Below are 16,111 nucleotides of genomic sequence, written 5' to 3' on the forward strand. Positions count from 1 at the left end.
AATGAAACAGTTATAACCTCCACGGCGTGGCAAAAGCATTCAATCCTCTCAGGCACTTCAGTTGGTCGGGGCTGGCGCCGATTCGATGTGTGCTAGCGTGCTGGGAGCGTTATTTTTATCATTGTTTTTCTCAACCGGAACCGAGGGCCGAGGGCTCAATGCAGGGGTCTCAATTACTGAAACAGACGGTTTCAACCGTAGCGCCCGAAAACTTTGGCGGATATTCCTGCGGGGCTTAGACGGTAATTGAAAAATAAGCCTTTCCTTATCCTTTACACAATCAGGCCCCAAAAAAGTCCCGAGCCCCGCAAACACACACACACACAATCACCACAATCGTTGTTGGTTGGTAACCAACCCCGGGGGCGACATTTATAACGCTGGTGCTGTGCAAGGATTGATAGGGTTGGAAGCATGGAACAGGTTTCAGCCGAATGGGCTTACGCTTTGTGTGTTTGCTGGAAATAGAAATGATAGTGACAAAAATTGAAACTCGTATCTTTGAAATATGGGGTAAGAGTATTGTGCGTGCGTTCATTTGGAGGTTTGAATTGGGGTAAAAATTCTATTATGGGAGATGATTTTAGGATCAGGAAACTCATCCCATTCCATTGCGTTGTGGTTTTGTTTAGAGATTTCTGTTGAATCTGATTTTTTTACTTTGAATAAGTTAATGTATTATTACGTGTGTAAAGCATACTTATTGTGCTATACGAACATGTTTCACTTATTTTAATGTATAATTTTGGAGCAAAAATTTGTTGCATTTGTTCGAAAAATATATGTTGGGTCCAAACTCGAAACAGTTTGTTTGAAAACTCCAGAACAGGTAATAAAAAAAAAACAACAATCTTTGAATATTTCTAAATTTATATTTAAAATTTGTTTATTATATTTATGAGGTGATACATTCAACCATATTCTTATTTATTTATATTTGTAGTATTACGGCTTGACGCCGTATTGTCAATTATATTCTTATAGTTTTGGATTATTTTGCATGCAATGAAGTTTTTCAAAAAGGTCCAAAAACTAAGGAAAAACTAAGATTGCTTGGGTGATAGGAGCTCACATCTCAGCCAAATCTTTAAAAGCACTAATAGCACGTAATAATAGCAAATCTATTTATTTGCTTAAGTTTACATTCTATTACTACCTCTAAGTAGTATTAAATCTTCGGGCACATCGCTATTTGCAACTTGGTCTCAACTTCACGATCATCACGATTCTCTAAAAATAGTTCCCATGAGTACGAATTCCCCTTACACCCGAATCGTAAAAGAGCTTATTACACACTAGCCCGCAGAACGATCCATGACCCTCCGCTATCAGCCTCCAATCATGAGATCATGAGAATAATTCGGGCACGGCGCAATCCGTGTACCGATTGATTGGGAGCTCAATGCCGGACGTAACCAAATTACGTGCCACCTACCATCGACATCTCGGGCATTCAGCGTGGGCTAGAGTCTTATCGGACGTAAGGCACGTAAAATATTAACGGCCTCAAGACGGCCCGAGCCAGCATGGCGAGAAGCGTGCGTCCCAGCGGGCACATAACTTTAATTAACTGCACGAGAGAGTCGCCGGGAGATAATTTATCCCAGTGCCGTGTGCCGGCCATGTCCTTCGGGCGGCTGGTCGGATTTAGGCGGTGTAGATGGGAAAGGGGGGGGGGGGGGAGGAAGTATGACGATAATGCTATCGATACGCGTTGTCCTTGGAAGCGAAGGCAGGGTACTTCGCTGGGAACGCAAGAGCAGTGATCATAAAATCCATCACCATGACGTTCATGGCGTTGTGGGAGTGGTGACTGGCCACTTGATTCACGTTGTTGCTGTTTGTTTTATTGTACTTTGGTGTGTTTTGCGGTCCATTACCCGAGCTTTTTTCTTCTCTCTCTCTCTCTCTCTCTCTCTCTCTCTCTCTGCGTACACAGTGAGCGTAAGGATGAGCTGCCTAAGATGCAGGTTGGGTTCATTGACGTCATCTGTCTGCCGCTGTACAAGGTGCTGACGGAAGCGTTCCCGTGGATTAGTCCACTGTACGAGGGCACGCTAGACAACCGGCAGCACTGGCACGATCTGGCCGAAAAGGTAGAGATGGGATTGACCTGGATCGATCACGACACGATCGATAAGCCGGTGGAAGAGTTTGCTGGTAAGTAGCGAGAATGAAGACTGTGTTCCAGTTAACCAAAAAGGATATCATTTTTGTATGTCTAATTTTACTTCGTACAGCCGGCAAGGAACCGTTGGCCGACATCGAGTTCACGGTGACAACGCTCAACTGTGCCCATCCGGAGGAGAAAACCGAAACAACGCCCGTACACGAACGAAAGCCCCGCTTTAGCAGTCTCCGGAAGACGGGTGCCCTTGGGAAAGCCGTCCGCAACAAGCTCTCCAAATCCGTACATCACAATACAGCCGGCAACGAGCGTCCATCGTCGATTGTGTCACAACCGGGCAGTACCAAGAGTGGTACGGATGATGGAACACCGTACGGTGGAGATCATCCTTTACCACCTGGGGAGATCTCCGATCATGCCAGCGATCATCAGCAACACCAGCAGCAGCACCAACACCAGCAGGATCAATCCTCCCATTCCGTCCCGGTAACGCCGGGCAGTGGACTTCCACCATCGCAGCTTCAGGACGCCGTCAGTACCACCGCACAGCCACAGCCGAAACATCCCACCAAACCGGTCAAGAAGCGCTCCAAGCTTTGTATGCTGTTGTGACCCAAGTTTTACACCGACTCGTCGGATAACGCAGCCAGTGCTGGTGGTAGTTCAGCTGGAGATAAGGAGAATGCCGTCTAAAATGGCCACCGGAAAGTACCGCCGTTGGTTGACGTATTTCGTGTTGTAGCGAAAGAAAACATTCCGAGGGGAAAATTAAGTCAAATGCCAAGAGGCAAAAGAGTGGAAATACGGAGGAAGGCTTTTGTGGCCACTATGTTAGCAAACAATACACAATTCGAACCCGGTGGCACGGATGTTCGTACAAGGCTGTTAGTTCAATGTTTGTTCAATATAGTCCAACTGTTTCCTATTTCAAATGGGGGGAATTTACATTTAAAACAAGCAAACCAAGCAAGCAAAGTTACACGTAGTTATATATGCTCAACAAAGAACACTAGAACTAATAATACACTATCGGGAGGGTGGAGAGCATCGGAAAAGGGGACGTGAAGTAGGGGGCTACACAGAACCGGTCAATTTTGGGAAAATCACCACACACACAAAAAAAGAAACACCACAGAATCGTGTAAACCATGATTGCAGTTTTTTCACCAGGTTTTTTTGTATGTCCAAGAGAGAAAAAAAATTTCAATAAGCAAATACAAATCGATGTTAGCATCCGTGTTGTTTCCGGCCAGAGTTGAAGAAGTGGGGAGATCATTTGCCCGGTGGTCGGAATCCCTAGTCATTAGCTGTCATCGTTCTTAGCAGGCCATGATTGTAGTGTAGTGCGAGTGCGAGAGGGTGTCGCTAAGTGGAAATAGGCGAGGCGATGGAGTGACCGAATTTTTATCGGTGTACCGTCGGTGTGAAAATGCGGTTGTTAATTTGCTGGAAACGATGATTTGTTTCCACCAGAAAAGGGGTGAGAAGAGAAGAAGGGCTTCGCGTTACATCGTTATTACACGCTAGTAGTAGGGCGGGGGAAACACACAGAGACAGTAGCAATTAGGTACGTGTTAGTACGTTTTACGAAACCAAAGCAAAAACTCTGTGTAGTGTTGTGTGTGTGTGTGTATGTGTGGCAGAGGGAGAGATACAGAGCGCCAAGTGACAAACTCCAAAGACAGAACGCAAAAGCAAACAAAACGTCCACACAATAGCCGAAGCTGGTTAAAAGGTAAGACTAGTAGTGTAGAACTAGGTGGGCAGCCACCAGCATGGTCTGGTCGGTGTAGGCAGTTAAAAAGGGAAAAACCCCCCATACACCAAGCAGGCTATGGTATATGATGCAAGATTATACGGACGACATGCTTGCAGCAGAGCTTGCAGTCCGTTAGGCAGATAAGAGTTTTCCGATAAGGGATGCCATGGAGTGTGCAATGTTGCTACCGTCCTCGTTTTAGCAGTGGTGTCTGATGACTGCTGTCTACAAAATTCTATTGACACTGCTGCTGTTGCTTACTGTATGCACCCATCGGGCGCCATTGTTTCGTTGCACTATTGTTGGACTATTTGTCGTTGTTCCTTTTTGGGTTCGCCAGGGGAGAAAAAAGGGCGTCAGTGATACTATTGTTAAGCTTTGTTCGGGTTCCACTTTATTTTACCCTACGCCTAACTTCAACTGTTGGTCCTCTGCTCGTGCGTTTATGTTGTAAGTGTACTTTTGCCTGTTTTGTTGAAGCTTACGGGCATATGTGAAGGTAGTTGCTGTTTCAAATTGCTCCAATTCACTCGACAACGGCCACAAGACCACACTTGAGGTCTTGTGGCTGTTGGAGGTTGGTAACTGCAAAGGAGAAAGCTCTGCATCTCTTCAATCCCTTCCAAGACTGGCAGGCATCTTATGTGACCCGTGCAATCATTCATCTCCGGTACTTTGTTGTGAACGTCATCCCCAGGCAAGAAGTGTTTAGGCAATCGGATCGGTTTAGCACGTGGCAACATGTTACTTCATGCACCGTTGGAACGAAGAACGCTTTTGTAAGGGAAAATTTGAACCCTAAACCCCACATAAACTTAGTCATCAACACAATACACGGACATACAGTACACATGTTGCATGATCCAGTACACTAATAATTAGCAGCAAATGAAGCAACCGCGTGTCTTTGATGGTTAGAAACATTTTTGTGATTGTATATCCATATATAAATATACTTTTTTGTGATGCAAAACAAACCCCGCCAGGCATAGGCAGGAAGGCTAAAGGGGATAGATAATGCGGAAAGCGGAAAGGCTTTTTAAGCGGAAATAAATGAAAAGCACCGACAAAACGAACCGCCAGAAATGGTTAAAGCCAGATAAGATGGGAAAAGGAATACAAACAACATGTAAGCACTGAACAATAGGCGGATTATAGGGATTTAATCGTGTTAAGGGCATCCGAAATGGGCAAGAAAATGGAGCGGGAAATGGTAAGCTTGCTTGAGCTCTACGATAATGTATGGGTAATCAGTGCAGGATGAAGTTCCTCGTAGACCTTAGGCGGAATGAATGGATTGGACCTCTACCAGGTCGAATCTGCACTAAGATCCTTATACTAGGGTCCCAATTCGAGGCCCCTAGTACAAGCTCCCTTATACGAGGTATTCGATGGGGCCGCCTACTCCGTCACTGTGGTCAGTTCCTCTGACTATTTGTCTTCTTCTTGGCCTAACGACCTGCGTGGTCATAAAGACCATTCCATTACTCTCTAGACAAAATTATTCCACGTAATTGAATAGTCAGTTCCCCTGTAACGTTCCGGATAGGATTTGATCAATTAAAATAACTTTTTTTCAATCGATTCACGTAATGTTAACTTTAACTAGACAAGTTTTACCGATTTTTCTTTCGATTTACCCGACAGTCTATCATCGTTTGTATCACGGTATCTCTGTCGATGATGCTGGAAACTGAATACACCCTCCTTAAAAGTGCTTGTATCGTCTTCGAGTTTAACAATATCATTTCGCTTGAGAAAAAGGACGAACATAGTAGGTTCCGGTCTGACCAGGAAAACCAAGGACTGTGGTGGCTTTATGGTTCTAAAACTTGAGCTTAGGGACATCCGTTCAAAAGGTGACTTTATTCTGAAAATGATAAACCCGCTATCCATGTCCAGGACAAAGTCACCTATGCGATAATTGTTCAAAATGAGGCCGATGGTGCTTATGAAAAATATCTTTAGACGGTGAGCTCGTCATCGATCGAATACACTCCCAACAGATCTCAGTCGTGGACAACAGCAGCGGATCAATCTAGGAGCGGAAGGAGCGACCGCTTGGGGTTTCGTCGACGAGGTAAATTATGTTAGTCTTACTCGCTAACGAGTTACAATTAGAGGGCCCTCGACTGCCATTCTGCTCTGGGCCTCCAAAGACCTTCTTCATCCACCTTTGGTGGACAATAACATTTTCAGGCAATTAGAGGACCTTATCCAATAACTCAACGACCAAATTAAATCCCCTTAAAATTATGATTTTTTTAATCAAAACCAAAAAAAATCAAATCAAGAACTGATGACAATCTCTTTTTTGAACAGATTGTTTGACCTGCCTTTAAAATAGCACAATCCGGACAAGATTTCACCTCAGAGAACGGCAATATCACTCGATATTTGAAATAATAGGCCTTCCTGATTATCTTACGAAGCGATTACCGCTACGATAAGGTACAGGATAAGAAATCGGTTTTTTTCGGGCTTGTTCTGCATAATGTAAGAGACACGATGATTAATCTGAGTATATTTGAACTTAACAGAGAAGGGTTGTTGTTGTGGTAGGACTGTAAAAGTTGCTCTGTAAAACCATGGTTTTAGGACAGGGAGAATGTCTTAGGATCAAGCCAGCCGTTAATGTGTTTTGTACCTTATTTTTCAAATTAATTATTTTCTCTGTGACAAACAATCCTTCATAAGCAAGACCAAACCTTTCTTTTCTTTCTCATAAGACGATAACCAAACGAATAATCCAACCCCAGCTGGTGTACAGATAAATATAGAACCATCTTTTTCGTCTCATTTATTATGATCTCCCTGCACAAATGCATACCCTTCCCACTATTAACGTTGCACTCGCTCATCATTCACTCACCGTTCTCACCACCGCCAGCGTGATCGGGTGATGCCAATACAAGTGTTTAAGAAACCGGGGCTAAACCCCTAAACGGAACGGAAATAACGTGTTTCTTTTTCCATTTGCTTTTTTTTTAAAAAGAATCGTGTTTGTCAATACACTAAACGGACTCATATCTGCTGCCATTTCGTTATCTGCTTTAGTGCCCAAACTCCACCCGGACTCCATGTCGGTTGGAGTGGTTGCAGGGGTGTGATTGCAAACAGGGGGGAAGTAAGGGAGAGAGAGAAAGAGAGCACTGTCGTCGCCATGTACATCCTTTCCCAACGGTTCACCAGCCTGAACTCATCCTTACGGTATTAGGTAGAATAGGCTTGTATAAGTATAATGGAATTCATGTGATGATATCTTCATATGCGCAGCCCGTCTTGCCTGCGCCACTAATGCCCTTCTCCGTTTGGCGCACGGATTTTTGGTTTTTGAGGTTTCAGTGCAAGCGGCCAACTGCTGACCAGATTTTAAACTACCGACTGCATTCTGACTGGAAAGTGGGGGGAAAAATCGCGACGACGACGACGACGAAGTATGGAGCCTTAGGGTTAAAAGGTTGGCTACTATTAAACATATTCAACATGACGTATCGTCCCGCTGACGCTGTGGTAGAAATAAATCTTCCCCGTAGCGTATCGTTGTCTCGTTCGTAGACGTGTTTTGCTTTTTTCTACAGGAATAGTTTGTCACTATGGGGTGTGTGAAGAGTCGTAGGTGTATGCGCGTCCTTGGTCCGTGCGTCGATCTGTCCTTCGTCAGTCCTTTCGGGGGTGGGTTGGCTCCCACACCCGATCCTACTCCGCTGTCGTCGATTGGAAGTTTTGTTCTATCTTTCAGTTTCCATACGATTGCTGCACGCTAATGCTGCGGTTTTGTTTTTAACCCCTACACGCCTATTCGCCGGAGGACACGTTTTGGCAACGCACGGGCGCGACACCTTCCTTACATGAAAAACTCCTCCGTTGAATGGGACAGCGGCAGTCACGTGCGCCCGGGCCGATCCAGTATGGAAATTTCTATTACACGCAGCCCACGGTACACTGGGTCCGTGATTTGCAGCCCCTTTGGATTGTATACCCGTTCGTTTTGCATCGCGATGTACTTTGACACCTTCCGGAGACACTGAAAGCAGGATGGCACAACACAGGAATAAAGATTGCAATGAAGAAGGGAACCACATCCGAACCAGAACAGGTTTGTTTACCTTTTCGTAGTGTGTTTCCGTGCAGATGTAGATCAAGTACGCTGTAATACAGGCCAGGCAACCTTCGCAGTATGTGCTGCACGATCCTTTCTCTGCCTCTGCAAAATACTCGTTCAGTTTGTTCATGGTGCTCTCGAACGTGTGTCTATCGATCTGCAAAATAAAAGGAAAGCGAAGCATAGTGATTTTTGCGCTGCTGCTCGAAGCTGCCAATTACTACCTACCCTACTCTCCAGCTCGGGCGGAAATCGGTTCTGGAACTTTACCGACGTGCCTTCACTGTAGTCCCGCTGGATGAATACTTTCATGTAGTTTGGCTGGGTGGTGGCCGGTGTGCCCGGCTGGGACATTCGTACATTGGCCATGGCGAATGCTAGCGTCTTCGTTGCCCGCTAGTGCACCTCCGTTTTGTTGTTGGGATGAACCTGTGTTCCCTTCTGGTGTATGTTGGTTTACATACGGGGTTCGTCCAGTACACAATGCTGCACAGTCACCACAGTCGTTGTGGGTTCGATATCTGCGTCCAACTCGTCCACTGTTTAGCACATCAAGCAATTACAACCTTGAGCAATGGATGGTTGCGCCGGGGGAAGATAAAAATCACAAAAATATCTAGATTCACTTGCGAAAATGATAATGTTTTCGATTTTTCGTTCCTTTATTTTTTTTCTCCGTTTCTTGTTGTCAAATTAGGCAACTGTCAAATGGAGCGTGATTTTGACCGTTCGCGGGCGTCCCATAGTGCGGAGCGAAAAGGCCTTTTCAGCGGTGCTGTTGTACAGAACACGCAAGTAGAAAAAAAATATTTTTTTAAACATCTTTTACGAAATTTTTACTTTTAAAATGACCAAAAATTATGTCTTGTCTCATTTCAATCTAATTCTACTTTTTTGTTTGCAATTTTAGACGAATGTTTTTTATTAGTTATAAAATAAAATAATTATGGTCTGAATGGAACGACCATACGCTTATAGTTTCTTCACACTTAGTGAGAGCGAGATAAACATAGCATTAAAACGAGAGACACAGAGAGAGAGAGAAAACATTTGCTGCATGTAAGTTCGAATTCGAAAACGCTTGGATATATTTTTCGGACATAAATTTGAATTTTTTAAATTTTCCACGAACCGTGTGTTGTTTTCCTCAAACCAAAAGGACCAGGCCGTTCCTATTGAATAACAAAAACTGAATCAACAAAAGGCACACAAAAACCTTCCATTTATTTTCATGTCGAATTGATAAATGACTGAGATGTGATTATATTGTAATTCTTCAGCAACCGTTATTGATGCCATTAAATTTAGAAAAAATATAGTGTTTAGAAATTTGCTCGTACACAAGAACTAGGAGTCTTTTTTCTTCTTGCTTCAGGTCTTTTATTCTTCATTTATTTGAGGCCATTCAGGGGTCTTCACTATATGTTCGAATAGTTGAGCTGGTGGCGTCAATCTTTAGACGATGGATCAGGAATTTGAACCCGTTTGGATGGACTCCACAAACCCCAAGTCAAGATCAAGGAAGCTAGTAACGGCAAACCAAGTCAAGTCTTCTTGGCGTTGAAGAGCCATAAAATGGAAAAAGAGGCATGGACAGTCCTGCTTACTTTGAAGCTGGCGTCTGGATGGGATTTGATACCGATCCTTCCGTGCTTGGAAAGTGTAGCTATAGCTATCTTTGTTTCATTGGACCGCCCCACACTTAAATATTCAAACACACTCCAACAGACACTTGTGGATAACAGTTGCTAACCGTGTCAAGTAGTGTTAATTCCCATCCATTAAACTCTTGTCGATTAAAAGGTGACGGTTGAGTTGATGAAAAGCACATCAATACCGATCATGACACCTCGCGTCGAGCGGAAATGCACCACTGCTGTTGGCACTGTTTTAACTCGAAAGCTCCAGTCAAGTGCACCACCTGTGACGATTAAATCCATGCACTTCCATTCGAGTAATTGGTTTTCATTTTGCATGAGGAGATTGTTTTGATGAGTAGGGCTGTCGGTTAACTTGTTGAGCTATTGAGTACACACAAGTAACTTCTAGAAAGGATGTTTTTAACTTTGATAAAAAATTATTTTAAAAAATAAGTTTAAACGATAAGCATAAACTTTGTAAGCAAAAACAACATCCACATGCCATTCAAAGTGAAAACATTTGTAAAAAAAAAGGAACACACTCTCGACCATCCATCAATCAATGGATCCAGCCCAGGATGGTTACAATTACTCGCCGTAATCATGTCCGGTTTCACTTAATTCAGTCCATCATCCGGACTAGCTAGCTACACTATCACCACCTTCACCACCACATATGCACAGTGTAGTGGTAGTGGCGAGTCTGGATACATTTAAATTAATCTCATTAAAAAGTGATACTATGCTAATTACACCTTCGAACGCTGCAGGGTCCCTCGTCGTCGGAAGGGTCCCAGACATACGCTTCGGTTAATAACGATAACGATGGCCGCGGCCTCGTCTTCAAGGTCCTGAGCGCGTCATACGCACAGGCTCGCGAACGCGCTCAAAGGGAGATGAAGATTAATTCCATCTCTTTGCCGTTCTCTTTGCTTTATCGCTTCTATGCGAGCGATTTGTTGTTTTTTTTTCTCTCTTCTCCACCAAGCACACCGGTACCGATCGCATAAGTGTCAGATAAAACATAATTGCAGCCGTTGACTGGCCGTATGCACATGCACCCCGGACTGAGGCGGAACTGCGAACTAGATCAGTTGGTGATTGGGCCAGTGACCGGCAAGAGCTGCTAAGGCTAAGGGCGTGTGCGCCCGACTCGTGTCGCCAGTGATTAGCATTCCAAGGCAAAAAAAAAAAACATCAACGCATCTTCATGTCGCGCGCTCATCGCACGGGCTGGCATAACAGTGATGGGCTAAAATTCGCCTGCAGAAGAATTAAAAAAAAACATAAACTTACAGCATATTCTTAATATTGCGTTCTATTATAAGATTTTTTTTTTCAAAACATATATTTATTTTGATTTTCTTTTTATAAATGTAATTACTAAACATATTTAAAATAAGACAATTCTGTATTTATTTATACTCTTTGAGATTCCTTTATAACGATATTATGGATTTTTTAACTGACCAGCAAATACAATGTCTTATTTAGCAAGGAGCTGCAAACAACCTTATCATGCCTGTACACCGCTCGTCGATAGGGCTAATCGTAGGGCTAGGTGGTCGGCTAGCATCACTCACTGGATGAAAGTTTACCCCTGTTTTATTTTTTTGCTGACCACTTTCTCCGGCCGGTTGATGATCCCGGTCATGAAGGAAAGGAAGTGAAGAAAAAACAACACAGCAACAGCTAGTACCATCATCATCGAAAAAAAAAAAACCTTGACCTACCATCTGCAGAACGTTCTATCTCACCCGGCGCAAGAAGCCGCCTGCATGGATTTATTATCGAGCGCCATAACACGGTTCACATCGGGCATGAAAAGCCATATCTACTTCTGCCTCCGATTTCATGACGGATTGTGCTGCTTTATGTGAAATTATAATCGATCCGATGTGGTTTTGTGGTTCGTTTTATTGCCACAAAAACAGAACGCCCAAGACCTATTAATCCAACCAGGTTGAAGTGCGTGTTAAACCGAAAAACGCTACAAACTTCTTGAGGAGATTGTGGTAGCACGCATAATGGTATATGAATTCATAATTCGTATCCACACACCCCATCAGTTCGGAACACTTTCCGAGCGCGTGAGTGGGTCATAAATTTTTGACGTACGTTTGACTTTAAGTAAATAATTAACCATGAGCTCGAGCAAACGTTTCGATTGCTTTGCTAACGATTGTGCTTACCATTGCTCTCTCTCTCTACTCTAACACGACCAATCTGCATCCAGCTTGTGATGGATTGGGTGATGTAAACAATTTCTTGAGAATGCTTCTACACGCTACTTACGAACATATATATATCATTCCAAAATACTTAAAAATGCCATCATTGGCTTTGAAGTGGGATATTCTAGTGATGGGAGTTAGCCCTGGTACAAAAATAGATGCATCAGAAATTGAGGAAAATTGAAGTTCGGAGAAAGAACTTTGGATACTTGGAATTACAGTACATGTCATTGCAGACATTACCAGACTGATCATAGGCTTTTGTGGATTTTATGATTGAGTACAGAATATTCATGTCGATAGCAATCTCAATAAAGATATTTATCATTCCTAGAATCCTAAATTACTGGTGTTCAGCATGTTATTTGCATGAACAGGCTTAAAAGCATGCCTGCGATAAACAATTTGTAGTGTCTTTTTATTGCTACATTGGATGATTTTTGCCTTCCCAAAGGATTCCCGGAATAACGCAATCTATCAAAAAATATCCAATGTTCAATGGAAATTCTGTACATTCCTTTGATTTATTTCGAGTTACGAGTGGAACTATTCTCCAATGATCGACTTTTTACGTGGAACTTTAAAACCGCGTGTTGTTTGTCGAGCGATATTTGATTGTTTGGCTCAACGATATGAGTTTCATTCATTCATGCATTATCATTTGCATAACTTCATTCATACCGAAGTGCCGGATGCCTTGCTCGCACACAGAAACCGGACCAAGGGCGTAATGATGCGTTTCTCATGCATACGATCGATAGTGAAAAGACGCCTGAGAGGAATCGGCTCGCGGGATCGGACCCCAGGACGGGATCCCGAACAATTAGATCCGGGAAAGTGATACGCGGATCGGTTCGGTACGATCGCCGCTGACCTGGAAACGAGAGATGCGTATAAAAGCGATGGCCTTGGATAGCTGCAGTCACAGTGCATCAATCATCAGCGCATCGAACAGATCCATCCGAGCTGGCGCAGTGATCTTACGCCTTCACCAGTCCAGTCAGCTGCGAGAGAGTGCGTGTGTGCGTGTGCTTGTGTGTGCTTGTGTGTCTACACGTCAGTTTTCCCTGCAGTGTGGACAGTGTGGAAAGTGTGTGAATATCCAAAGGACGATCACGATGTCACAAGGATGCGGTGTGATTGCAGTCGCCGTACTGCTGCTAGCGATCGTCTGTCAGGGTGCGGTCGGTGAGCCCGACCCGGGACCGGCCGGTACGACCCCAACCAAGCTGGATGACTACGTGCTCAACACCCAGTCGGAGTGCTACAAGTCAAAGCGATTGCTGTCCTGCTTCAAGTATCGGTTTTCGCGCTACCTGTGGTCGTTCGCGACCGGGCGCATGAACTGGTTCGCGGCCGAGAATCAAGCGGTGGAGAGCACCGGTGGTGGTCTGAAGTTGGTGCGACTGAACGAACCGAAGGAGGACGATGTGTTTCCGGAGGCACGACAAATTAGCCGTAAGTGAGATTATGGGCCAATGAGGTCAGCAGTTTGGTGAATTGACGCCTTCTATTACTGCTTCTACCTTCCAACAGCGTACGATAGTGAATTAATTAAAGGCGCCAAGTTTCTGCAACGGTCCCTGAACACGTTCATCGCCAGCCATGGTGTGCAGGTGGGCATGGGTGCGGAAAGTGGAGCCCGGTTTCTGGCCGACGAAGACTTTGAGGCCCGTGGCAAGAAGCAGAAGCAGCGCAAGTGGAGCCTTATTCTTCCGCTGGCTGTGATGCTGAAGCTGGTCCATCTGAAGTTGCTGCTCAAGCCGATTCTGCTCGGGGTGGGACTGATCCAGGTGCTGCTGATTGCTGGCGGATTGCTGCTCTTCCATTTCTTCCGCAATACGAATATTTGCAAGATTCAGCCACACGTCATTCATGCCCATTCTCACATCTCGAGCGAATCCAGTCCAGGTGAGCTTCAAGTGATCGAGGATTCCTTGACGAAGCGATCGGCCTAAAACTTCTAATTTTCTCTCACAGAACTATCCTACGCCGCGTACGGAGCGTACCCATCGTATTCGGCCTCGCCCTACAATGCGTACAGCAAGGATTGGGCCAGCAACCGGGCGTACAGCGGCTACAGCTTCCTCGATGCCATCGATAATCATAAAATCTAGAACGCTTTTTCTTTTTGTTAAAGAGGACACGGTCCACCGAGCCATGACACATTCCAAGCACAGTACTTTCTCTCTAGAATTTCTCTTGAAGCTTCCTTCGAACCTGCTCTAGTCTCGCTTTCAACTTAAACATTGGTGGTGTGGCATTCCTTCAGGGGAAAAAAAACACGTCATCACTTGTCCGATGTCTCATTTTTCCTTCTTAAGCACGCTCGATCCTACTTCTTTTCTTACTTCATTTTTCATGTTCCCCGTGCTTTCTATCTCTTTTTCCGTCTTTCCCTTTCACTTTCACACGCATTGCACATCACTCCTATCGAAACGAAAATTGTGCAAACTCGAGCTTTATGTTCATCATCGCCCAATGCTGTCTCTTCCCCGAAAGGCTTTTCCCCATGAAGCTCGGTCCGTGTCGGTGTCTAGTAGTAATTTGTTGATTAATGTATTTATTTATTGATTTAATTATTTATTGAATTATTTATTGGTTCGTACTCGTGCTCGTGCCAGTCTTCACGAAAGGCTCACACCGAAGCGAATATATGTAAACGGTAGGACAGAGAGAGAGAGAGAGAACCCCGGGACGACATCAGTGTCCAGCCCCGGTCCGGCGAAACACGGATGCGGTGAATAAAACGTGCGAAAACAGTACACTGGATGGCCTTTTTCTGTTTACACTGTTCCACCCTCTTGCAGCGGATCCTCCCAACGGGTTTTCCCCCGGGGTGAGGTCCCATTCCCATCGGTTGATAGCAGTACGACGATATTGTTTTATCGATCTTATATCCGACAAATTTTGCAGCGCTTAATGCGGGCGGGTCATCGGTTGGCTGACGAAGGGGCATTACTCAGCTCGCCGTCAGCTCTTGTTAAGCACAATTGATTCTTGTCGGTGTGAGGTGTTTTGGGTCGGGAAACTAAACGCATCCCAGAGCTTCATCATGAATAAAACATAACCAGCTTTTGGGCTATGATTTAGCGCTCGTACGTAGCGCAGTATGACAATTGTCAAGGAAATAGCCGAAAATCGGACACCAATCGCTGCACTTTCCAAGGCGAAATCCGAAATAAATCGTCAGTTATTCATACCGGGATTGAAATTAATTTCGTTTGAAAAGGCTTTCGATTAAGCAGAAATCGGTTAACCTTCATTCGCCTAGCTTCACCGAAGACCCTTGCGGATGTTGTGACCCTTGTCAAACGGTTTTCTGCTAATTGCGAACAAAGCATTTTGGAGCCGCTAGGATCTTCCCTGCACCGGTCTGCTCATCAATATCTCGTTGTTAGCATTACATGACATTCGTGTACCGGTGCTTGTTGGCGGTTGAGCGATAGGAGATTCCCAGCAACCGAGGAAGATAGTGAAGTGGGCCAGAACAATGGCCACAATGTATCCATGTTGAGTTGAGCCCAACATTTTTGAAAGACATTACTCAGAATTGACGTCAATTTGCTGTAAGTGGGTTTGAAGGGTTCGTTTAAACGGGTTGGATGCTAGTATCAGAATTTAAATAAGAAAATGCTCCCAAGTAACCACAATTTTAAGAGTACTTTGAAGAATTATAATAATTTTCCCAAACGTCCCCAGGACAGATTCTCTTAACATAAATTTTCATAATCCCTTACGCATGTTCTGCACCACACAGCAACCCAATCAAACTGTATCCTTTTGCTTCAATCAAACAATCCCTTCCGATTGTTTTCTCTGCTTGTAGCTATCTCCCCTAAGGCAGTAGAAACAAGCGGACAACCTCATCCATTCATGGTTTAACCGAGAGATAGGTTTGGGGTTGTCATGATTTTCCAACAACTCACTCAATTGCCTGTACAACATGACCTAATAATACATTGCCTGGTACCTAACATGTCTGATGGTGTTTTGTGCCCTGCCCACCCAGACCGGGGCGTATTATTTTTGGCAATGATACGAACCAGATGTAAACGAATATCGTATTGCGGAGAACGCCCGAAGGTTTGCAGTGTTTGCCTAGTGCTCGGTACTGCTGATTGATGCTAATCTTTAAGCACGCAAGCACGGCAATGTGTTTATGTAAGGAGGAGTTTTTTTTTTGCCTCTTCAAACTACTGCGCCGTTCCGAGATGGCCTAGGGAACGTGTTTTATGGTGCTGT

At 44.4% G+C, this 16,111-nt stretch overlaps 3 protein-coding genes across 10 annotated transcripts in view; 2 read left to right on the forward strand and 1 right to left on the reverse strand.

Annotated features, from left to right (window-relative positions):
* LOC118502929 (cGMP-specific 3',5'-cyclic phosphodiesterase) overlaps nucleotides 1-5,031 on the forward strand; it is a 46,566-nt gene extending 41,535 nt beyond the window's left edge. For all 8 annotated transcript variants that reach the window (XM_036035674.1, XM_036035669.1, XM_036035671.1 and 5 more), the window contains exons 14-15: nucleotides 1,940-2,160; nucleotides 2,241-5,031. In XM_036035674.1, coding sequence (XP_035891567.1) covers nucleotides 1,940-2,160; nucleotides 2,241-2,740 — 721 coding nt within the window. In that variant the 3' untranslated portion in view covers nucleotides 2,741-5,031. The remainder of the gene's footprint in view (nucleotides 1-1,939; nucleotides 2,161-2,240) is intronic.
* A 1,621-nt stretch (nucleotides 5,032-6,652) lies between these two features.
* On the reverse strand, nucleotides 6,653-8,704 carry LOC118502930 (golgin subfamily A member 7). Its single transcript, XM_036035676.1, has 3 exons — nucleotides 8,221-8,704; nucleotides 7,997-8,149; nucleotides 6,653-7,914 (listed from the first exon to the last, which is right to left on the reverse strand). Exons 1-3 carry the CDS (start codon nucleotides 8,359-8,361, stop codon nucleotides 7,774-7,776), a joined length of 435 nt encoding a protein of 144 aa, XP_035891569.1. The 5' UTR covers nucleotides 8,362-8,704; the 3' UTR covers nucleotides 6,653-7,773.
* A 4,089-nt stretch (nucleotides 8,705-12,793) lies between these two features.
* On the forward strand, nucleotides 12,794-14,631 carry LOC118502931. Its single transcript, XM_036035677.1, has 3 exons — nucleotides 12,794-13,324; nucleotides 13,403-13,777; nucleotides 13,847-14,631. The coding sequence occupies exons 1-3, from the start codon at nucleotides 12,985-12,987 to the stop codon at nucleotides 13,981-13,983; spliced, it is 852 nt and encodes a 283-aa protein (XP_035891570.1). The 5' UTR covers nucleotides 12,794-12,984; the 3' UTR covers nucleotides 13,984-14,631.
* The last annotated feature ends 1,480 nt before the right edge of the window (nucleotides 14,632-16,111 follow it).

This window comes from Anopheles stephensi, chromosome 2 (assembly GCF_013141755.1).
Source record: "Anopheles stephensi strain Indian chromosome 2, UCI_ANSTEP_V1.0, whole genome shotgun sequence".
NCBI classification, from domain to species: Eukaryota; Metazoa; Arthropoda; class Insecta; order Diptera; family Culicidae; genus Anopheles; species Anopheles stephensi.